Raw genomic sequence first — 24,718 nt, forward strand, 5'->3', positions numbered from 1 at the left:
GTCAAATGGCATGCGTCTCCGTGTAGCAGGCGGAGCGCCTTTCATCAACCTCTGTCTCTGTCAACTCACCTCCGGCGGTCACCAGAAGGCTCGGACTACGTCTTCCTCTCTACTACCGACTTCGGCCCCCCATTCATGCTGAGCGTGACTTGTTCTATATCAGTCTGTCGATAAGAGAAACTGCAAAAACAAGAATCTTTTCTTGTGTTTCGTCAGGTGTTGTACCTATAGCAGTGCAGGTTCAAATAAGTGGTTGTACAATAAATATCAAAGTAGAACATGTATTAAAAGTGTGGTGGACATTAAATGACAGATTTTAGTGGGAGTGGGAGCTGTACAGGATGTATTTGTGTGACATTGACTTAAAATCTATGCTGGAGATGCATGGAGCTGGATTTAAAGGCGTACACTAATAATGTATTCAGGCCCTCTGAGTTAATATGTATATAAATATTCAAATAGGCTGCCTTTCAAAGAGGAAAATTACTGTCATTAGTAGCGTGTGAGTCACCTTTATTTCAGTTACAGGGTGGAGATATGTATTTGTTTGTCTTTTTGGTGATGAGGAGCCGTTCTCCTCCATTAGGGCTGACTCACCTGTCAGTAGTCAGTCAGCAGGTACGCTCATCTATCAGTCTGCTCATGACTGCGGAGAGTTACCTCAAAGCCTTTTCATCAAGGCCTCCAACCTGTGGACAAACATGGTGCAAATGTTAATGAAAAAGGAAAAAAAAAAAAGCAACCTTCCCTTTTTCAAGCGAACAGATTAAAGTGAAACTCTACCCACGATCTAGCTTTGAGTATCTAAAGCTTTAGAGGTGGCTGAAAAGCGTTGTTTTCCTCTCATTGAGTCTGAACATTTGTGGGCAGCTTGCTTTGAGTCACTTACAGAAGATTTCAAATATGACAAGTGTTCACAGTGGAAATAAAGTATCAAACAACCTAAAAAACTAGTCAAACTCCCCCTGCAGCATTCCCCCCTCCCCCCCCTTTTTTTTTTTTGTCTGCATTTGTGCTCACCGTTTTGTCAAACACGACTATAAACGCTGCTTTAATGTTGTTGCTATTGCCCCTCTCAAAGCTCCGAGCTTAGCCCGGAGCAGGTTGATATCAGCCCACATTTCGGTGTAAATATGAAAGTTTGAAACATGATGGTACAGATGGACGGTGCATTGGTGGACGATGCTCCAGGAGAGTTTTGGATAAGCTCATTCAGATTCTGTTGTTACCTGTCCATTAAAACGTAATTACCGCCATGAATTCAAGATGACCACAGCTGCTGTTCTCCATCACAGCCACCTTACAAGCCCAAAGAGGGAAGCTTGGGAAAGGATGCTGTACCAGTTAGAAAATAAAGACAGAAAGTCTGCAAATGTAAATGCCTTTTGCTGAGAAAAACTGTGATTAGAAATGTTACAGTGCCTCAGGAAGCCCAGTGATTATAAGGGAAGATTTAAGACCAATGCCCTTTAATGATCTCCCCCGACTCGATTCGGTTTTCCCTTCTCAGTATTCTGTTTGGACGTATGAAGAAATGCCTTCATCATCTGGCTCGGTCTGTCTTCACTGATAGCAGATATTGAATTGGCAGCTGGGCACCAGCTAACCCCTGCTGTTTGAGATCAATTGAAAGGGACAACCACAAACTGCTTATGAGCAACTACCGCTGAAAGAGATCGCCCAATTTAGGAATTTATTACTATTCCTGCCGCATCTCGTACTGATGGCAGAGGCCTATAAAATTACGCTTTTTAATTCTTCAACACCTTTTTGACTCGCTAATGAAGTAAGATATTACTCCTGCTAGATTTGGAGTCCATGTGTTTTTGATTTGTTACATTGAAGTCAAACCTCAAAGCCTTTAAAACACTGTTCACAAAATGAGTTAAATGTTATGAATCACTGAGCAAATTTCCACATACTTTTTTTAAGGACGTTATTTGACCTATTGAGTACCGTCAAGACTGTATTTATTTCCAGCCTGAGTGCACACTCAGACTCACACATGCTTACACACACACACGCTTGTGCAAGCATGCTTAGTCAAGAGAAAAATCCCACAACTTGGTGAGGATTTCTCATTTTCCCGCCTCTTCTCTTTTTTCCCCTTCAGCCAGATTGCAGTGTCATCCTGCTCAGGGTTTTTTCCCCTCTCCACAGATGCCTGTGTTTCACCTACGTGTGTAACTTTAGGCCTTTCTACTTTGCCCCTCTATTTTAAGACCGTGAGGGCAGTGTGCCGAGAGGGACAGAGAGAGGCAGGCTGTTGCGGGTTGCACTCTGCGCAGCATGGCTGACGCTCACAGGGCCGCCGCGGACGGTTCGCAAGACGACACTGGCAGGCTTGTTTACGGCAGAGGCTCCGTTTTGGAGTGGGGGGGGGGAGTGGGGGAGGAGGCAGGAAAGCTGGCAGGCAGGGAAGAAAGGAGAGGGGGTTTACTACCCTCGAGAGAGTCGGAATTCCTCCTGAGCCATTCCCCCATTTGGCTGGCAGTTGTGAAAACAATTGCCTGGCATTTACTCTCTCTGTGTGCAGATGGAGTCCCAGCTATGAGTCAGCTTTGAGAGCAGCAAGTGGTGGAGAAAGTGGTGGGCTTGTGATCTCTTGCACAGCGAATATATAAGCATACTTTACAGAGACGCTTGGTTTTTGATGTAGGGCAAACTGTTTAGAGCTGCTTCCTCGCTTACGTTTCTTTTCATTCTCTGCACTTCTGCTGATATGCATATCTTTCATCTCCAATGTTTAGTCGCTCCTTGTAGCAAAGAGCAGTTGACTAATAAAAGCATTTCTGTTTCCTGTTTCTCCAGAGTTGACCTACAGAAGCTGATGTCTTGAGCTGAGGGAGACTTCAACCTCAACCTGTCACCCGCCCCGTTTGTTATTCCACACCTGGTCCACTCTCCTTCCAGCGCAGAGCACCAAAAGCAACAACCACCACCTCCACCTTTTCCCCACCCCCCTCCTGCCCAGCCTGCCGTCACCATGACGTCGGAGCTGGAAAGCAGCCTGACCTCCATGGACTGGCTTCCTCAGCTGACCATGCAGGCGGCCATCCGCAAGGCAGATGCCCAGAATGCCCACGGGCCGGGCATGGGCAAGAAGAGTGCCCTGCTGGATCCTAACACCACGTTGGACCAGGAGGAGGTGCAGCAGCACAAGGACGGCAAACCCCCCTACAGCTACGCCAGCCTCATCACGTTCGCTATCAACAGCTCGCCAAAGAAGAAGATGACACTGAGCGAGATCTACCAGTGGATCTGTGATAACTTTCCCTACTACAGGGAGGCGGGCAGCGGCTGGAAGGTGAGAAAAAAAGACATCCCACCTTTAAGTAAAGATGCTCTGACACTATTTTTTCTTTCCCAATGCTGATACGATACCAGAACTTGATTTTCGGCTGAGCATATTAATACTTATTATTGCCGGCTTTTGCAGGCTTTGACGAAAATTACACTCTTTCCTAGCACTGCACTGTTTTTTGTTATCGTCATGATAATTTGATAATTTACCAGAACCCTGTTCGTTATATGGGAGTGGAGTACTCGCGGATATCTGACTATTGTCTGTCTATTTTTACTGCAGTATTAGATGCCTATACCAATATCGGTATCAGTATCGGCATCGGAACATCTCTAATTTTAAGCTGACATCAAAGTTATGAACACCACGATGAGGATAGAGTTGCATTGTGTTTTAAGTGAAGCTACTGTTGGATGTCCTTTTGGGTTGTGCTATTGCAGCTGTGTAGTAACTTGTATAATTTTTTCCCGCATGGAATTCCTTCTTTTTGTTGTAAGCTGTGGACAGCACGTGTAGAAAAAGTTGAAACTGATATCCCTCGACTTGAATCATTGTTTTGTGCTCGTCCGGCAGCTCAAACAAAGTGGGATGCCGTCAGTAATCACCATTGTCACTACTGAGGAAGCTTAAAGGGAAACTTTGAGTGTGCCAAATCACACTAAGTGCCTTACTCCAGCGAGTGAAAAATGGTGCAGCCCTGAGAGAACCATATGAAGTGTAAAACCCTGGATTAATATTCAGAGAAGTGGCCCCTATCTGTGCGAACACAGACTAAATAGCCTATTCATGGGTGGTATTATTCATTGCAGATGCCTTGATAGGAGAAGGCCATTATGCAGAAGGAGAGAGCCAGTGCTGCTGTGTCATCATCTCAAGGAGCCCATGATATACCGAGATGAAGCTATGCTGATTGCCTTTTAAAGGGCCCAGATGGAAATTGATATTAGAATGAGTTTTCCAATCAGTCGACGTTTATTGGAAATAGAATCTTAGGCACTGCTTTATTGCAGTCAGACAAGATGTATGAAGCCCATTTCCTGGGGCGACAAGATCTGGCGCGAGGACAGGCTGCATGGAGGTGTGTGTGTGCGCGTGCGTGTGTGTGTGTGTGAGAGTAGGTGAGAAGGAGATGAGAAAGCATGTGTTATTGTAAATGGATTGATTTTAGCTTCTGTGGCAAGGCCCTTTGTGAGGAAATGAATTGTTTTATTCAGCAACCCATGTTTCCTTTTTTCCCTTCATCATCGCTTATTTAGTCGTCAGAATCATAGCAGCATATGTGCTCTCAGTGCGCATGCATCCCTGCATTGAGTTACAGACATTTTCACTCAACACTGAGGTCACCTCTTTAATTTGTATACCGCCTACCTTCCACGGCATTGAAATTAACCATTCATTGCACACTGACAATTCTCTCCAGACATTGGTTCAAGGTTGCAGCAGTATTTTCTATACATTTGCTGCTGCGTTATGGTGGATAACAAATCCTGTTGCAGAGCGTGTAGCACACATTGCTTAGTCTAAATCAATTAGCAAACCTGAAAGTGTTAAAATGTCTTTATGTCTACAGAGCAGCTATCAGTAAATTATAATTAAGGCTGAAGTGGACTTTTATAAACATCCACAGACTTTATATCTCAGATATAAGGGTGTGACTGACTAGACAAACTAAAATAACTGTAGATAAGACACAACATTTAGGTGACACTTGGATCCAAAGCACTTAAATGCATACGCTTTTTATACATCTTAAAGTGGGTGGACTCAAGTGTGAGTCAAACTGGCACTGCTGTCAGTGTTGAAGTTTTGCTCTACCGACTAAGTTACAGTCCGACTGCGGATTGGCAGGAAGCACCACATGATATTAATCCACCAAAGCTGGGCTAATGTGTGAGGCTTTTGGTTCTTTTGTTGTCAAATGCGGCTTAATCATGCAGGTCAATCAGGCGCTGATCTCTGTATGCCCAGGGTAAGGAAGCCTCTGGGATACCGTTCTGCATTTAAACCCTTTTTTTTTAATGCCTAAAAATAATAATTAGCTCTCAAGATTTGGCAACTTCACAAAATCCTAGTTGATATCACAGGAGCTGTTTCAAAAAAATTGGCTGAAAAATGCAGCTGCTCTTCTGTATTTTTTAATTAAATATTCCTCTGTGCAATTGTGAGCCTACAAAATTATTTGGTAGCTAACCAGCGAATGGGTTTCAATCCTCTTTTGGGATTTACTGACCGATCTTGGAAGTAGGCGTGCTGTTTTTCTTCAAAGTCACTCACAACATTGTCTCATAGAGCAAAACTGACATTAGTAAAGGTGGCATCGTATGCAATGTAACAGTAGTACATAAGTAATGGAAGACATGTTTTGAAATGGGTTGGAAATGTAATGTAAAGCGTTCTGTAAAGAAAATTAATTGCAATGTAATTCACTAGTATTATCCAATTATCCACCAACAATGTATCACCGGTTTTGTACCATCACAGTTGTGTTTTCATCTACACAGATGAAACTGAGAGGCATGCCTAATGCTGAAATGGAAGGGGTTTCTTTTCAGTGTTGGCGTAATGCATATTTGACGTAACTAAGATGATGTCTGAGGTATCAGATTCAGTTATATAATTAGTCAGCGTTGAAGGAGATTGACGCTCTTCAAGTACTCTCTGGTTTAGCAAATGCTTGCACAGATCTACAGATTCTGGCCTGAATGTGGGCCGCAACTGTAAAAAAATACCCCTCACATTTAAAAGTGTGAAAAACCACATCACTCTAACCAGGATGCTGTACAGCACAGGAAACACTGAAAAAGCCGTCTGAAGATGTGCTCATAGGCTAGAGCCTGCGTCACGATCCTTTTCTCAGTTCTTGTTAAGAGGGTGTTTTCCCTGCTGTAGTTTTTTTTTTCTGAGAATCTAAACAGCTGAAATAATGTGTATAGAAGAAGTATAAAATCTTTTTATTGCATAAGACATGTGAATGAAATCCAAGAGAACTGTTTCCAGGCCCGGGGTATTTGAACGAGCTCCAGTAGCCTCAGGTTTGTTCCTAATGTTTTTGTGCTTGGAGAATTTTCACAACCCATCACACAAATGATATTTTCTTCTGAGCCTGTGCGAGCGCCTGGGAAATGTTTCCCTCCCAATCTTCAGGAGGTCACTAGGAGCATGTACAGCTGTGAGGGTTTTTCAGAGCTGTGTCTTTGAAAGAGTAAAGGAGCATGTCCTACACCTAACTGAAACAGCATTATTCAGTAATAAGCATACAGTAGTAACTACTTCCTCTACTGTGACTATTAAACTGTCATGAATCCACCTATAGTGTGGTTGAGTATGCGTGTTTGTGTGCGTAATTAGTTGGAAGAGAGCATGCCTGGGTGGGGTGAATGTAGGTCGGATGTAGTCATCGCTCCTCTGTTCCCCTGGAGATGTCAGTCGCAGGAATTTGGGACTCAACACACGCATGCGTCTGCTCTGTATGATAATGCAAGCTGTGGCGGCGAGATGAGACCAGGCTAATCTGGGCACCAGCAACTCATTTAGTCATCTCAATAGAACTCCATTAGCCTGCGCTTTTAAGAAATATCAATAAGTGCTGTCAATAAAAACAGATAATTCATCAAGGTCAAAAAATGTGAGCGCTGCCTTCAAGAGTGCAGAATGTGTGCTCGGCATCTATGAGCAAGCCATTAGACGGTGCTTTTCTTAACACCCTCTGCAGCTCTCCGAGGTATTCATATTGTGCAGGTTTGTCTAAGCAGGCTTTTGTACGACTCAGCTTGTGTACTGTAGCTCCTGCGTCCTTCTGTTCATTGTATGGCAGATTCCTTTCTTGATATTTCACATGCCAGGACTCCTTAACACATATTTCCAAGATCAGTATAGACTTTAGCTTGCAGCACTTTTGCATAATGCTGTATACCTTTTCTATACGTTCCTTAATTGTCTCCTTTCAGTAATCATTCCTGTTGCTCACTCCCCATCGAGGCAATGTAAGCTGGCCCAGATGACTGCTCTGAAATGAGACTAAATTCTTACGGCATGCAGGTGGACTTAGATTTTAAACCTTTTATGGTGTAAACTGCAAGCGAAGATTTTAAAATGTGCTCTCTTTGTGTGATTTAATTAAAGCATAGGAGCTGAATTTAGTTTTCAAGCCTGTGTTCGCAACTTCTCGACTCTTCTCCCTCTCTTCGCGGATGTGATCTTGCGTGTCATGAATGGCGGAGCGGCCCTTTCTCACTTTCGCTACAACTGTTTGTGGGGGAAATTGCTACATAAATGATTTGCAGACGCGTGGCTTCAACACACCTCGGTGAGACAGCTTCAGAGGACGGGGTATTCCCCTGGTCAACCTTTACCTGTGTGCATCATGACTGCACTCGGGTAAAAGTCTAGCACACAGCCTGAACAAACCTTTGAAGTCATTATTATATGGAGCTTGTAAAAGTGTTGCTTTGTTGATTAGTATTGGTTTAAAGTGGATCCTAGAATAATGGGGGACCTCTGTATTACCTGTGTCTGTACTATCTGTTGAAAATATTAAATTGCATGATTTTTCATTGCAGTCTGGTGAGATGTTGCCAGCTTTAACGCACCAAATCAAAAGTGACATATTCAGATGATCGCTTAATGATTAATAAGAAAGAACCTCTGAGGTGTCAGTTGTTGCTAAAGTAACAGCCTCACACTTGATGGGCTAATTTAAGCAAACAGACCTCCTCATTGATCTGCATAGATGCCTCTGCTGTTTGCAGTCTTCTCCCAGCTCCACCTCAGAAAAATATGAGTCTCTTCTCACTGCAGTTCAGCCAAAGACGGAGTGACAGTGTGAGAGATTTCTCTTCTGGTATATTTTTCTTTTTAAAAAACTATTGGAGAAAGGTATTGAATAGAGACTCCACATACACTCTCAAATGTTGACCTCCTTGCTCGTCTCAAACCTCCTCCCGGCTCCTTGTGGGCTCACTTCAGGCAAAGTGTGTAAATTCCCCTCTGCATTTCTTCCAGGTGAAGAATGCCAAAGAAAATCTGGAGCAATTCTCAACCAGTTGAAAAATGCTTGAAATGTTTGCTCTTGAACTTTAACTGTTCGGGAGATTGTTGCTACTGGCATGATTTTATTTTTTTATCTGGTCCACACCTGTGTACAGGAGAGAAAATTAGCTGGAAGAGAATGTAGGCTGCTGTTGATTGCCTAACAAACATCCAGTCTCCCACTGCATTCCCACTCAGGTCCACCGCTCTTCCATGGTCTTGTTAACAGGGAAATATAGCTTTGGTCTGTAAATCGTCCGGTGTGCAGAGATGGGGCACAGAGCTGCCTTCTGCAGGGGCCCTGGACCTTGCTTTGATCTCATTATAAAATGCAAATACACAGTACCCTAAACAGATCAAAGGTTCAACTTCCCATTGGATCTGAGGCTTAATAATAGCAGCCTGGAGCAGTTTTCTATTTTTTAAGAAGCGATTTGGGTAGCTACTGGTCCTCCAGGACATTATTTACTCTGGAGATAATGTTCGTGCCTCTGACTGGTGACTAGCCACAGCCCAGAAAATCCCTGCTCCTGTTGCTTATTTGAATAAGATTGGTCAGGTATGAGGAATTTGCGTCTTCTGCCCCTATCTCGCACCTCAAGCTTAGGTTTGCAGGGCCTGAAATCTGAAAGTGTAAAATTGCTTCGGTGCTAGACTCACTGATACCTTCATCTTCTTTCTCAGCCTGTATCATCATTACACAGTGAAGCAGGAATTTAAATTTTAACCACTTTGCTGTTACTGTATTTCTCAGCAGCACTGATGTATTTCGAGCGCTTCCCTGTCTTTTGTAACCCACACATCAACCCTTAATGATCTTTCTCACTAAGTTCATTAATTTCTCCGGTATCACATGAACCTTGGCTGAGATGCAGTCTGATTGGTGCTAAAGGGATTTTTAGCACTTTTATCTCATCCTGGATTCCTTCATAATTGTAGAGACAGCAGAAGTGGCTGTGTGCTGGCCCGGCGCTCACTTTGTCAGGTGGTGGGAGGGGTAGTGATTCACTCGGCAGCCAGTTTGATCCTGCTGTGAGGCGGGTTCCCGTGTCAGGAAGCTCCAGCCTGGCCACCCGCCCACCAGCCTCACCTTGCGCCCGCCTACCGGCGCCCCACCGCTCACGCTCTGGCCCTCAGAGTGGGCGGGGAGAGCAGGCTGGCAGGCCTTGGCACGGATACATTTTGGCAGGAGCTGCTGTCCCCACACTCCGCCGAGTGAAGTGCTGACTGCAGTGCAGAACATAAAAGGCCTGAGGCTTCTATCGCTTCCTCTTGTGGCCTGCAGGCCTGTGTAGAGATGTTGGCTTCAATTTTACTTGAAACTGTAGCTGTCTTTTAACAGTCATAGCCACGGCCTCGCAGTTCATCCCCTATATATATGACTTCTGTTATCATTTTAAACAGCCATTAACCCTTAACAGCTCCCTCCCAGCTGCTCTGTTTGCTAGATAGGATGTGTGGTACAGCATGCAGTTGTAAAAGCTCATGACCATGGTCATCAATTGATTCAGTGAACTTCCCCTTGGTGATAATGGCACGTGATGCAGTCGATACCTGAATCACAGGCACTGGACACACCACTTATGTCACCGTGTTATTCTTCCTCTCTCTAAGAATCGTTTATAATGCAGATTACAGTGGACAATGATGGGCTGTTGATCCCTGCACACATTCTTACTCACAGCTTGGAGCCATTGAAAAAAACTGTTAATCAGTTGTATTGTTGAGGCATGCCCTTCAGATGGTAATTATGCAGAAATATGAGAGGCCAAGTCTGCAGGATCTCTGCTGGGTAGCTGGTTCTCCAGTTAGTTAAGACCTGCCTCTTGTCTCAGTTGCACAGAGGTTTGGATAGAAGTATAGAGTTGTCTCAAGTATTTAGCTGCCTGGCGCTAGCAAGGCCCATAAGACTCCTTTAATAACTGCAGATGGGCTCAGGCTCTGTATTTCTATGTCTTTTCCAGAGCTGTCCGTTTATGTGGCGACTGAGATCATCACCTTCAGCAGGCCGTGCCCTTGCTTTGTCACAGTTGGGCAAGAAAATAAACCCCGGTGTCACAGTTAAAGTTATGAACTGCAAGGAATTTTAAACACATTTCAGAAGAAGTCATAACTGGAAAAATCATTAGTTGGATTTTTCAGGGGGGAAGATGAAAGACTATCTGGAGCGTCTTAGAAACTCTTTAGTCATCCTTCTGTGGCTAGAAAGATTTGGACAAAAATAGCTCTTTGCTTGCCCTGTATTTTAACTTCTTTCCCAGTGAGTGGCCTTTGCCCTCCTTTATTTTTCGACTTGGTTTGCTTTCAGCTTTGCGTAAAACACTGTACAATAAAAGCTTAACATTGCTGCGACTGTCTGGGATAATTGCAACTCCTTCATGGAATTTCTGAAAAGGAACAATTTTTCATTTCCATTAATTTCCTTTATAAAATGACCGTTTATGCTCTGATTTTGTTAGGTTGAAGATTTTAAACCAAACGGTGACATTCGCAGTTCACATAAATCACAATTAGAAAGCGTCATCTCCAACTGTGTCATTACCTATTGTTCTTCCCTGTGTTTAAATGTAACATAAAGGTCTGCTTTGAGGATGAGCAATATATATTGGGCTGATAAATTGAAACCTGGTATTAGTCACAGTTATATCAGTATATCATTATCGCCTTCCATGTTATCTGACATGATAATGTCTGTTTTTTATACACTATATGGTAACATTATGATTCAGTAATGAAGAAATAGACTCTTAAGATAAGCTTTTGCTACCAACTTAATCTGCTCTGACTTTATGTTAACAGTACTATGACATATTGTCACCACTGTTTTGTTTTTTTAATCGTTTTGGAGAAAGATTGTTGGGTTTTCTGCAAGTTTTCCACCAGCTATGGGAAGCTAAATCATAGATCTTTGCTCACTACATCATAGCATTTCATACCCTTAGGTGCTCATAAACTACAGGTTATGAACTTGTTCTTAAAACAAGAAAAAATAAATTGTATGTTATCTTATGGGTATATCAACCAGAGGAGACGTTAATTATCTGTTAGCGAAAAAATTCATACAAGTTGGTGACGTTACCCAGCCTGTCTGAGTCAGTGCAAGCACAAAGTAAACGTGCTCATGGTCATAATTAGCTAACTAGTTTGTAAATGTAAGCTAGACATCCTCAGGCTGCTAAAAGGTACAACAGAACACACAGGCTAGGTTAAGCTGTCTCCATGAATCTGTAATGCCTCAGCATTTGTCTCTAGGTAATAAATACTTTGTTCCTTTTAATAATTGTCTTTGTAAAACACTAACCCTGCTCAACCCTGCTCAATTATAACTGCAGTTCCAAGGAAATTAGCTTTACAGCATTAAATGTACACAGCATAGCTACAGTCAGATCATGCGGATGCATTGATTCAGTGATTGGTTCGAGTAAGATCGAATCCTCCCCTCCGGGAAGCTGCTAATAAGAAGTCAAAGTCAGACTGAATACTATAGCCGTACTACCTTAACGACTAATGAGCCTGCATATCATTCCACCTCTGTTTACATTAGGATCACAGATGGTGCCTTTTAACATCTCCTCTTGTATGTGCACTGATTTGTGTCCCGGCGAGGAGGCAGAGAAAGCAGAGGGGTACGCCGATGAATTCTGCGTGCTATAAATAGAGTCCTTTGAATCAGCCTTTAACACCGAATCTGCCCTGTTATTCGTCTAAGCTGCGTTAGACTGGCTACCGCTGCTGCAACTGGCTCCATCTGCATTTTAAATATAATTCTCACAACTGTTCCAAGTAAACAAGGTGATTAAATTTTCATAAATATCTTTTAGTATGTATAAGTGTGATTGATTTATTATTATTTTTCATTTCTGCTTGCCTTTTTTTCAAGAAATGTAATTAATAATATTCATAATTAAGGTAGCTGCTCTCCCTGAAGAACGGTCGCCTCCTGTGAAGCGTGCAGCTAATTTATCTGCCAGCGCTGTGGCATACAAGCAGCGTTTCCTTTTTGGAAATGAAAGGGAAAGAGGCTGCAGGACTAATTAGCAGAAGCTGGAGAAGGATCTTTAAAAAAAGTCTTCGGCAACCTGAGACTTCTGATAGGGTCAGAGGTCGGTAGCTTGACGGAGGTGAGCCCTCCACTGATATCCACTTAGAACAACTGGGAGCTCAGCCATGCTGCCTTACATCCACACTGTAGATCAGTCACATTTGATAGGGGGTTTTAAAAAGGAGAAGACTTGCCCGGATGATTGCCATGTTGATGAAATCTAGATGGCAAGTAATTATCTCAGGAATACGTCTGGCTGATGTTCTTCCTTTTCATTTTTGTTTTCAATCCACACTCTCTCGTCTCTGGCAATTATTAAACCCGAGTCACCTTCTGTGTCGGCCTCCTGCAGCTAATGGCTTCTCTCTGCTCCTCGCAATCCCTGCTTTTTTCCAATGAAAGGCGAGCAGCCATGTGTCTTTCCACCACTCTGCTGCCGCCTGGCATTAAACGCTGCTTATTGATAAAGATGTCAGAGTGGCAGAGGAGATGTAGGAAAGAGTGTTTTTTCGTCCTCTGCCTTGTCAGTGAAGCAGGATGGCTGTCTGTGATCCCAGAGTGATATTTGATCGTCCTGCTGGTGCGTCCTCAGTGGGGTCAGCGGTCTGCGAGAGGGGGGACAGTGACACAGCTGTGGCAGCCGAGTGGAACCAGTGATGGATGACATGCCAGAGCCGGGCTACGCTGCTTTCCCAGGCGCCTGCGCTGACAGGCACAGCTCTCGCATCTCACATTCAGCATCAGCAGGGCTAATCGCGGGTCATGCCGGCCACAGATGTGACACGTGAATATCGCTGCTGTAATTGCTCATTTGTCAACGTCACATTCTCAAAGAGCAGCCACATTATTGAATGAAAGTTGCTGTTATGAGCGAACACACAAAAAAGAAAGGGATGAAATAAAATTGCAAAGTAGGGCAGCGTAAGCAGTTCACACTTTGTCGTCTCATGCAGGGTTTTAACATGAGGACTGTCCACACAGGAAAGCATTTAAGGTCATTTAAGAGATTATAGTCAATAATTTAATAGCAACGACAGATCATATGACAGCTTGGGGACAAAATATCAGCAATAGGCTATATCATCATCCTGACTCGATATCTGTAGGCTGCTGCCAAATATCAATATTTTAATTTATAAATATAAAAACAGATTTCCCTGTGATTTAGACTCACTACATCATGACTCCTCGTGCTGGCACTTCACATGAATGAGGGTAGAAGAAGGCGCCGCTGGTTTAGCCCAGTCGGTAAAGCAGGCGCCCCTGAGGCTACAGTCCTCGTTGTACTGATCGCAGGCTCGACTCCCGGTCTGCCGATCCGTTTGGTGCATGTCATCCCCTGATCTCTACTCCCCACATTTCCTGTCTCACTTCATCTGTCCTGTCCTAAGAAGTTAAGAGATGCACCAGCCACCTTCAAATTCCTAATTTGTTTTTACAGTTTAATTGACAGCCTGAAAACGTGTACATTGTCTCATATCAGCTTGTGTCAAATTCTGTGAAACTGACACCAAATCACAGTGAATGAGAACATTAATCCTGCACTTTACCTTTTTAGGGGCATTTAGTATTCTTCACTCAATCAGATATCGTCATGTATCATTATACAGTATGAGTGTCTTGCAATATATAAAATATCGCAGAATCGCTGTATCGTGATATTATTGTTATCGTGGGCCACGTATCGTATCGTGAGTCGCCCTGCGATTCCCGCCTCTGATTTGAAAGGGTTTGCCTTGAGATAATCACCTTATCTTTCCTCTCTGTCCTTTGGATCTTTATATTGTCTTTTACCTCCTCGTTTTGGTTTGTCATATTGAAGCAGTTTTCTTGGGAAAAGCTAAAAAAAGATTTAACGTTACCTGCCCAGAAGCAGGTCACGACTGACTGACTGACTGACTGACTGAGAAAATGAACAATTTGCAGCTGAACATAGTGGAGCAATAAGCTAAAGAATCAGATTTCTTGGGAGTTGATTTAAAGCTCAGTAGAGCTAAACATGTGTAAGGTGGATAAAACATGACAAAAGGATGCTAATGTTGCTTTGCATCTGCTGGGTGTGTAAACAGGCAATTGCTTGCTAGCATGTTTTCCATTTCAAATTGAAAAGGTGAGGCCTCCAAGTCGCCATAATATCTGTTATTGTGTGTTTAATTGGTGGACATCATTTTAGCTAACCAGAGATTTAGCAAAAGGCCGTGTACAAACTGTATTTGTGGGGATAAATATGATGACTAGTGTAAATGATATTCATTAATTTTCCTTTTGCTTCTGGTATCCAGCGGTAAAAGCTTCATTCTGTTTCACTATAAATGTGTTGACTCCTTTCCAGTAGTATGTAAATTGCTTTGTCAGTGTGTGTGTGTGTGTGTGTGTGTGTGTGTGTGTGTGTGTGTGTGTGTGTGTGTTCATGTGTGTGCTCGTAGTGATTATAATCCAAGCCCTGGCTATAAGCCCTTCAGCCTGTGCTCCACCAGCCACAAGGCCACAGCCTCTCCCCACCACTTAATTGCAACTGAATTAGTCCATTAATGTGGCCGTGTAGAGGGATGAAGGGGTGCACGGAGGTGTCTGGCCTCTTTTGACCACTGCGATGTATTATTAATGGGTCAGCAAGTCTGGCAGCTCTGCATTAACTTGGCTAATGGACTGTAGGGTGGGTCTGTGATTCCCTTTCAGAAGAAAATCAAATCTAATACATATTACAGAGAAGACGCTTCTCTCAGGCTTTCTTCAGAGCGTGTTAGTGTGAGCGGAGCAGTGATTTAAAAGGTTGCTTCATGCCATTCCTTTGTGGATTTGCCCCCTGCTGTCAGGTTACTGTGTGGCGTCCAAGGTTACACTGAGTCACCCCCCTGTGTCTGTCACGGACATGTTCAGTAATGTTCTTTGCTAATGAAAAGCTAAGTATCTGATCAGATTAATAGGGATGATGCTAAATGGCTTGTGTGGTAACCCTCAGCGATGGGTAGTAAATCGAAGAGTGAGGAGTGCGACAAGAACGGAACTAAGTAAGAAAAATAGATCCTCTCATCTCGCTGATGAGCACCTTTTGCTGCTCAACACACAACCTTTATCAGCGATACACTTTGGAAACTGACTCAACAATGCAAAGAAAAAGAGATGAGGAGTGGTGTTCATGCTGACCATGTCATTTCTCTTCAGATTTTTTAATGTAACCTTTATTAAACCAGGAATATTCCCAGTGAAATACTAAATCTCCTGGTGTCCTGGTGAAGAAAGCAGCATAGAGGTGTTTCCCATAAAAGAACAAACAACAGAATTAAACTTCGAACTAGGACTGCCACTGATGTTTCTGTCGATTAATCTATTGACTATTTTACCGTTTAGTCGATCAATCTAAACGATTTATTTTCATTTCAGTTCATTTTATTTTGACAAACTGTGTGTCATTTTCTGAAACACTTATTCAATGAAATTTGTAAGGAAGCAGGCAGACGGCTTTATGGCTTTATGAGTGTATCAAACAGCTACGAGGACAAAAGATATTAAAAAGCTCTCGCTACTAATGAGTAGACAACACTCATGGTGGTTTTGCCTTTTCTGGTGGTCCATCATCCAGAATAGCGCCTGTGTGTTTTCTCTTCAGGTGCTCGTGCATTGCACTAGTGCTGCTGAGGTACGCCAGCGAAACTTTGCACAGGGTACAAATCACCTTTTAGTTTTGCGATCATTTGAAGTGCTCCCATACTTTCGAAGCCTTGGGCCTTTGAAAACTTTCACTCTGAACCGAGTCGGACTCTGCTGCTGCTGCCGCTGCAATTTTTAAAACTGCGTTGCGTTGACCGGAGCTGCTCAGCTGACTATCGATTTAAAATATTGATGTTGACGTCAATCGGTTACGTCGACTACTTGCAGCAGCCCTACATCAAACAACTTAAAGCTGCAGCAATGAATGTTTACCGGTACTTGTCAACTATTGAATTATTCTGGGTAGGCAGTATGGGTAGTTGTAAGTGAGATGTATTATCTGCTTTCTTTAATTCGCTATGACAGTGAACTATATGAGGTGTGGATTGAACAAGACATCATTTGACATGATAATCAAGAAACAAATCTATTGAATCCTATTAATGTACAATGCAAATAGTCATTAGTTAGAAGCTGAAGTTATTAAACTATAAAGACATTAATGGAATTTTCTTATCCACCTGCACAGCTGTAGCCACTGTTTGTTTCTCAGCAGTCAAAAGGAAATGATATGCAAAGATAGAAGGTTAAGGAGTGCATGTGATTGTTTTATTTATTTGCCGTCTGATGGTAACTTGCATATTGAGCAGCGGCATAAGCTCTATAATGTTTGTGTCGACGTGCAGAAAAATAAAAGGTCAAAACGTCTCAGGTTTTCTCCCGCTCCACATAATGTGTTTTCAGTAGGACTTGTTCTGTTTTGCATTTTGTCTTCCAAACCTCCCTGTTTACAGTCTTTGTATTCAGATATAACATTTTCTCCTTGCTATTAAAGCCTATAAAGACAAGAATCTACTTTAAAGTAGCACACAAAAGGCTCAGAGCCCTTACTTAATTTGTCTAACTCTTAAGTGGACAGTTGGCACTACCCAGTCACCATTAGTAGCTGCAGTCAGTTCTTCATTGTTAGTGGGCACTGTAGTCAGCAGGCTGCTGTGAGCCATTGTCAGAGGATAGCATCAGAGGCTCTTCTTCTGGCTGATAATTAAGTGGCATACTGACAAACGGCTTTCATCAGATCCCTCATGTGGAACTGAGAGCATGCGAAGGCTTTCAGGGAGGATAAACCGGAGGACGTCACTTTGCCTCCAATCTTTCATGGCCTTGTGCTGCCTCTGCAGTGGAGGAGGAAGGGAGAGAAAACGCGCTCTGTGTAGCACAGGAAGAAAGTGCAACAACCAGACTCAATTTACAGCCCTGTGCCAGGCAGCTCTCTCTGCTGATATTGTCAGTCTGCACACTACCAGTTTCCCAGTTTGTCTCGGGTGACCGAGCACAGAGTATGCTCTACGTCTTCTTTTCCCGTTTCAGAATCTGTCAATTATTTTTGTGTCCTTAAGGCTGATGTAGCTTGTGATGATTTTAGTCGCTCAGTGCATGAGAGTAGATGGAGCGACTGTTTGAGCCTAAGCGCTGTTGCAAAAATGACCTTCTTTAAACACAAAATAACCCATTGCTGCAAACTCCTTGTACACACAGCATCAGTGGTTTTTACAGGGGTCGTGTTTGTAGATTTTATATCCTCTATCAGCATTCATTTAAAACGAACTGTAACAGGAAAAGGTTATCTCTTACTATATGTGAATTGCAGACTTTTGTCTGTATGCTCTGGCAAAGATGGTTTGTTAGCTAACATTTCACCAGCACCTGAGGTGACGAGTGAGGTGTAGATGTTTCAATATCCTGACATATTATTAATAGGGCTGGGTATCGATTAGGATTTCTCAATTCGATTCGATTCGGATTCACAAGGTCCCGATTCGATTCAATTTCCGATTCGATATCGATTTGGGGTAATTCAGTTACAATATCAATGCATCTCTAGCGTGGTGCATTATCAAAAAGTTTAATGTTTACAATAAGAATCGACCCCAAAGAAGTTACATCATGTACCTTTTATTTTTACATTTTTAGTCTGTACATCTGGCTCATGGTTGTGATTAAACAAACTGGGGTTCAACTTGCGTAAGATTTAGCCACGAGATCTCATAGCGCTAAGAACAAAACCACACAAGACTAAGAGTAATGAGGAATGGCATACTGTACAACATGCTGAAAATACACTTGCAGCCAAAGCCGACGCTAACAGAGAGTAACATAAACATCAGTGCAAAACTAACTTATTCATGGACGCACACACGATAAAAAAGAGTGTGTCTGCGATCACTGGTGTCTCTGTAGTAGGTGCAGGAAACATGTCCGCGCATGTCTCCCTCACTGCCGCGTTTCGAGTGGATGCGCTGAGTTGTGCTGCGTTCAGGAGCACATTTAGAAACGTGAGTAAATAGATTTTTGCACACATTTTTAAAGATCGATCTCAGGATTTATGAATCGATATTGGGTAATTCAAATGAGAATCAATTCGAATCGGAAACTTTTTTTTTTAAACCCAGCCCTAATTATTAACTTCAGTAAGAGACATTAAATATAATGCCACATTTAAATATATTTAAGTATCTTCAGAAAGGTCCATTTGAGATTTGAAGTTACATAGTTTTTATAGCTAAATCTGAGGATTTTCTCGGTACAGAAAATAAATCGTAAAGGCTAATTTCAAACTAAAAAATTATTTTAAATATTTGTCAGGGGCACGGTTAAACACTGGTGAAACAAAGGGGTCTAGTTTTTAAAAAAATCTTTCCACCAAAACATCTTCAACATTTATGTTTCCTCCAGGCTGATATTACTTCTCCTGTTACTAAGATAATTTTGTATCACTTAACAAGTGAAAAGTTTTCATGGATGGACTACTGACCTCCTTGAAAAGTACTAATGTGCCTATTTGACCCCTTTTAGACAATCCATTCTTAAACACTCAACTCATGCTTGTTTTTTCCCCAGTGAGAAATGTTGCACTTTTTTATTTTCCTGAATGATTTTGTCTCGCCATGTCTCAACCTTTTTTTCCCAGCTTAATCTGCTGTGTTTTATTGGTTGGTTTACTGTTAAACAGCGTTATCCATCACTCTATCACTGCCAATTTCTAAAGAGGTCTGTGCTCCATCATCATTTCTGCTGAATTCTTCTTGGTTCATTGCCAGTGATAACCCTGTCGAAGGTCGGAGATGTTCGTAAATAATCCACTTAATGGAATAATGCTGCAGCTCTGCACGCTGCAGTGTAGCAAGTGTAGCAGCACCAGAGGTTGTACATAGCGCTTCGACTGTGTGCAGTTTGGCTCTGAGCGAGAGGGTGAGACAGAGTGGGAGAGACACAAATATCGGCAAAAGAGGGAGAGAGACAAAGACAGATAGCTCTCTGAAGGACTGTGCTCAAACGGGCCTCATGCGAGTGGCTCAGGGCTTCTGTTGTAGTGTGACCCGCCATTCAGTGTTGCATTAAGTGATTTTTTTTTTTTTTTCCCCCACAGCTTTTCAAATCTGCAGTGACTGCCTCCCAATTTATAAGGGGAATGTTCGAATTTCAAACGTAGCATTCAAGCCCGGGCTGTAACCTCGAGTGCACCTCGAAAATAATGCAGAAGTTTTTTTTTTTTTTCCACATGAATTTCTGCAGGTCCGTTCCAAGGTTGGCCTTACAGCAACAAAGCAGGCAGGGGAGGGAATATGGGTGCATGCGTCTGAGTGAGATTGAGTTCAGAACATTTATATTGGAGCCTTTGGTCTCTAACCCCCGTGCTGCTGTTGAAAAGGGAACATCCTTGGTGCAGCATTCATAAACTTCTTATATGCCACTAGAGGACTGTGGGGTTTTTGTTTAGGCTCGATGTATTGTCTGAGCTCTATAGGATGCAGTATCCCTGGATTACCCTCTGCAAAATTACTTGGCAGATATAAAGTTGGCTTGCTGTGCTTACTTGATGTTGCGGAGGATCCCACGCTATCAGAATTGTCAAAAGCTCAATGTCTACTTTGACTATATGTTTGCTGTCTTGGTTAATGTGTATGTGACAGTGGTTAATATGTAGACAGCTTGCTCTAATGCGGCCCGCTGCAGTTATCAGAGATAGTCAGGAGTCGCACAGACATCTGTTGTTATCTAGAATAAACTCTTCCTTCCGCTGATGACGCTTATTTGTACCTGCAGTGCCGCCTCCCCTGTCTGTCCCCTTTACCTGTCCTGCGGTGTGAATGTATGGAGCTGGCCCTCTGGAAACGCCACACCTGTGGAGGCTGATGCAAACCACATAACCTCAGTTGTCACCTCAATTGGCTCCCCTGTAGTTGCAGAGGAACTTTGACATCTTTTGTTCTCTTTTTTTGGTCGTTCTTGTGTTTTTTTTCCTAATTCATTAATTGCCCTGTGTGGCTCTTTAAAAACCCTGAATAATAAAGTCCAAGCATCTGATTATTGCCTTCATTGTTCTCACTTTTCCTGATAACATGTTCTTTTTGAGTCCACACATGTAATCGCTTATCAAGCTAATTTCTTTCTTGCATGTATTGCCCTCATTATATTAGCCTGCCAGTGAAAAATGGGTTTAATTTAGCCAAATGCTCATTGTTAGAAGGGGGGGAGAAAAATACAATTTCCCCATAGTGTCATCTCCTTCTGCAGAAGTGGCTGTTGAATTTTAATTACTATAATACCTCAGAGTGCTACACCAGATGACCTGGGTCTAGATAGCGAAAGTTAGCGATCATTTAGATTTTCCTGGATTGCTCGTTTTCTTTTTTGTCTTGGCATTATGGACGTAGATGTAGAGCTCGGCTCGCGCGGAGTAACAGGTTATTACATTCATGACAGATCTCTCCTTGGCATGTATTTTTCTGCGGCAGGCGAGCAAGCTGTTCATGTTTTATTAAAACTACATACAAGTGAGTAAAGATCAGAGACTAAGGGGTTTAAAACCTAGCATGCCAACACATTACTACTAGATGCCAAGGGAGGCAGATCAAATGCCTTTGAAGACGGTAAAAAAAAATTCAAGTTGAAAATCGTTAGTTGACTTCATTGGTATTGGAGTGTGGGCTCTGGGTCTCTTGGTAGCCTTGCTATATGTGCGAGCTTTGCGGTGTGTTGCAGACTTCTTGAGTCTGACAGTATGGTGTTGGTAGGGGGAGGGTCAATGTAGTCGATACAGCTTAAGAAGTGCTAAATAGAATTAAATACATCTTTAGAAGTGGCTTCATGTAATTGTTTCTGTCTTTAATTTCACTTGTTGCCTTAAAGGGAAGTTTGTCTGATGATGTGTGAACACGAGGTGTACGAGGAGGTGACAGTGGTTATAAGTGTTCAAAGTGCTAAAAGTAAAGCAAACAAATTCATCGCGGCCCTCCTTTGTCGTCACACATCAGGTTTTCATCCTGTCACTCAGGAGAGCCTCGTTCTGATCAAGGCCTTCAGGTCGCACAGCTCCTCTCACAGCTAACGGGATTAAATCATCTGCCGTTTGCACCTGAACAAACTTACCTTTTTCTACCTGCGTGTATGTGTGTCCAAAAAAAAAAAAAAAAAAGAAAAATTTAAGCTTGCTGAGCGAATGCTGTGGCATCCCACATGCCTTCCCACACCCACTACAAATAGACAGCGAAGGTGCTACATTCCGTGGCCTCGGTGCAGATCCCCGAGGCTGAGGAGTATGTTCTGTGTTGGTGGGCATGTCACAGGGTCCATAGAAAATAACAAAGGCCTAAAAATACAGTAATCTACCTGTGAGCGTGTGTGTGTGTAAGTGTACCTCTACTGAATCACTTCCCCATTCCTTTATTCTGGGCTTGCTTGATGCACTCAGCTCTTACCTCTCCTCTTTCTTCCTGTCTTCTTGTCAATAATTTTGTCAGATGTAGAGGGATTCAGATATATTACAATTCCTTAAGTAAGAAATAAAAAATGAGTCGACTATTCCTAGAATCTGTGTATGAAGACTGCAATTAAGAAATCAATTTAAAAATGTTGTCCAGGGGGGCGCTGCTTTAGCTCAGTTGGTGGAGCAGGCGGCCCATGTTTCGAGGCTACAGTCCTCGACGCACTGGTCGCAGGTTCGACTCCTGGTCTGCCGATCATTTGGTGCCCCATACTTCCTGTAGCTCTACAGTTGTCCTAAAAATAAAGGCAAAATCCCAAAAAATAAGCCGATCATTTTCCCTTTTTTTTGTGTGAAAGGGGAATTTGTTTTTTACCCATCCATAAAAAAACTCCTTGTACTGAGTTTAAGTTAATTCCTTCGATATTTATGTTGTCATCACTCTTAAAGCAGCCCATACCATCCAGTGGTGAATGTGTAGATTTCATTGATTGAGATTCCAGCTTTCATATTGCCCTTAAATAATGGATTTGTATCTGTTTAACAGTGGTTTTGATTCTTGGCAGTGTTGAATAAGAAAAAAAGCTAAATATTTTAAGGCAAAACTCTTCTAAGACATTTGTCTTATCTGATATTTTACTGTCCAAGTCATTCTTTCTTTTGTTTGATTAAAAAGTACGACACTACAACTGAGACATCCAAACTGCTGCATTCTTCTAACATGGAGCAGGACACGCTGTGTCATATTAGACACTCATCCTCCCTTGTATTAATTAATTTTCACACAGTGATTAAATTTCACTGTTACACTAAGAACCACTCTCTTTTATGCAGCCCACCATACTGTTAAAACACCACACAGGTTCATTAACACATAACCGCCCTTGAGGTCTTTTTGTCGTTCTTTTCTATTGTTTGGCTGTTGTTTTACTCTCCCACTCAGTGACCTGTTCTCTCCCTCCCTCTCACCGTTCATTCATCTAATCCAGCTCATTTCTGTATTTCTGAACACATCTGAAGCAGCTATCTCCGCTGTAGTAACGTCTTTCATATCCCTCCATCAGTCAGACCTGCTGACAGGTCAATTAGGGGTTGAGTTCCTCTCCTCCAAGCGATTGCACTTACAAGAATGTTTGCTTTGGTTTGTCATTCTCTGCTCCTCTGTAGAAACGCTCCATTCACGATATCGCCTTCATCATATTTCTGTGTGGAAATTTGGGAATAATTTGTACTTGCAGTAGTCGTCTTTTTGAGCAGCACCTGTAGCAGGGGTCAACACTGTAGCACTGTTCACCACCGCTTATTTTCCCACACACAGCAAAGCTAGGGAGAACACTTTGATCACAAAGGCTGTAAATCCAGCGAGATTTAAGTTCCCCTCCATTTGGAGATAAATCGTAACACTTTAAGAGCACCTCTTTGTCGTCTCAGGAATGTTTAAAGTAAACTGTTGTTGCCTTTTGTTGGTTGTGGGGAAGAGTGGGCCGTGTGTTGGTTGGTTAGAGCCCCCGCATACTTTGACTAGAGGCATAAAGTTTCAGGAATATCTTGTGAATGTGGGAAGGCCAGGAACCTACGAGGGCATCGATTTATTCACGTTGGACCACAGTGTGACTCTTCCTCTCCCTCGGTTGCTGGTGTTCGTCCCTGTGTCATAACCGGTACGTGTGCATACGTGTGTCTGTCCCAGCATGCCGAGTTTGCTCCCTTGGGTTCCTGAGCGTGTGCACAGGCCCTGCTCCTCCCCAGCTGTGAGGAGCAGGGCTCTGACATGGCCTGTCCCTTTAGCTCACTCTGAACGTTTGACACGCCGAGCGCAGAGGTCAGGCTGACCTACTTTCCCCTGGCGGCCCTTCTGCTGAGCTGCAGCGCTCCTCAGCAGGGGGGGCAGCGAGGGCGGAGCTGCTTACGCCTCCACTGCTGTCCTGGTGTGTTAAATCACCGCCATTTGTTAGGAGACACGTTCCAGTGTGTGTGCGTGGTTTTTTAAGGTGTGTAGGAGGCATCCTACGCACACAGACATGCACACGCACACAGGCTTGTGCTGAGGTTGGATATGAAGCGCTCTGTGGGGGTTGCAGGTAGATGCTGGGCAGCACTTGGGCAGGACCCCTGCAGTGAGCTCTGTCTGACTCACTTTGTGTACCACCGCTCACACCCTCTGACCTCTTCCACCTACTTCACTTCCCTCTGCTCTCTAGCTCCACTTATAACAACTTAGCCCGCTGTCTTAAAGCAAATACTTTCTCCTCAAACTGACTTCGATGGTAACTCTAAGGAGGTGCTGCTAAATGCTGACATATTGTTTATACGAGCAGCGGTAATTGGCTCTAATTTTTCATCGTTGTCTCGCTCTCCTCTTTCTCTCCTTCTCTGCAAATACACTGAGATTTATCAAATACAGCCACTGTCTCTGCTGTCATTTTGTTTTCTCTTTCTTCCCCCTTTTGTTCTGGTTCATCTCTTCGCCTACAAATGACCCACAGCCTGTTAACTTCACACCACAGATGTGTCTAAAGCAGCTCAGAGTTTATCTGACACAGTCCGGGACGTTGTGGGCACAGGGCCTGTCGGCAGGAGAAGAGAGCAGGCAGAGTTCATTAAAAAGTAAACTTCTAATGTAGCGGCAGGCCTCGCCTGCTTGACTGTATCAATGATTTAGGCCCCGCAGAAGGTGCTTAATGGATAAAGCTACCTCTCTGTGACACACACACAAATCCACACACACCGGCTGCGGAGGAAAAATGGTTTTAAGTACTTAAGTATGTGTGTGGCATTGTGCAGCTCGCTCACACACCCTCCCGCTCAGACACTCCCCTGTTGGACATGTGTCAGGGTTTTAAAGTAGCAAACGCTGGCTAAACTGCGAGCCTCGTATCTGTTTGTCACCATCCACTATGCATGATCACATTCTGCTTTCATTGTT

At 43.1% G+C, this 24,718-nt stretch overlaps 1 protein-coding gene across 1 annotated transcript in view; it reads left to right on the forward strand.

Annotated features, from left to right (window-relative positions):
- foxj3 (forkhead box J3) overlaps positions 1 to 24,718 on the forward strand; it is a 79,059-nt gene that overhangs the window by 28,493 nt on the left and 25,848 nt on the right. The window contains exon 2 of the mRNA XM_069678186.1: positions 2,812 to 3,307. Within this exon, the coding sequence (XP_069534287.1) occupies positions 2,987 to 3,307 (321 nt within the window). The 5' untranslated portion in view covers positions 2,812 to 2,986. The remainder of the gene's footprint in view (positions 1 to 2,811; positions 3,308 to 24,718) is intronic.

The sequence above is a fragment of the Semicossyphus pulcher genome, unplaced genomic scaffold, assembly GCF_022749685.1.
Source record: "Semicossyphus pulcher isolate SPU_LCO1_2020_fin unplaced genomic scaffold, fSemPul1.0.p SCAF_3, whole genome shotgun sequence".
Classification (NCBI taxonomy): domain Eukaryota; kingdom Metazoa; phylum Chordata; class Actinopteri; order Labriformes; family Labridae; genus Semicossyphus; species Semicossyphus pulcher.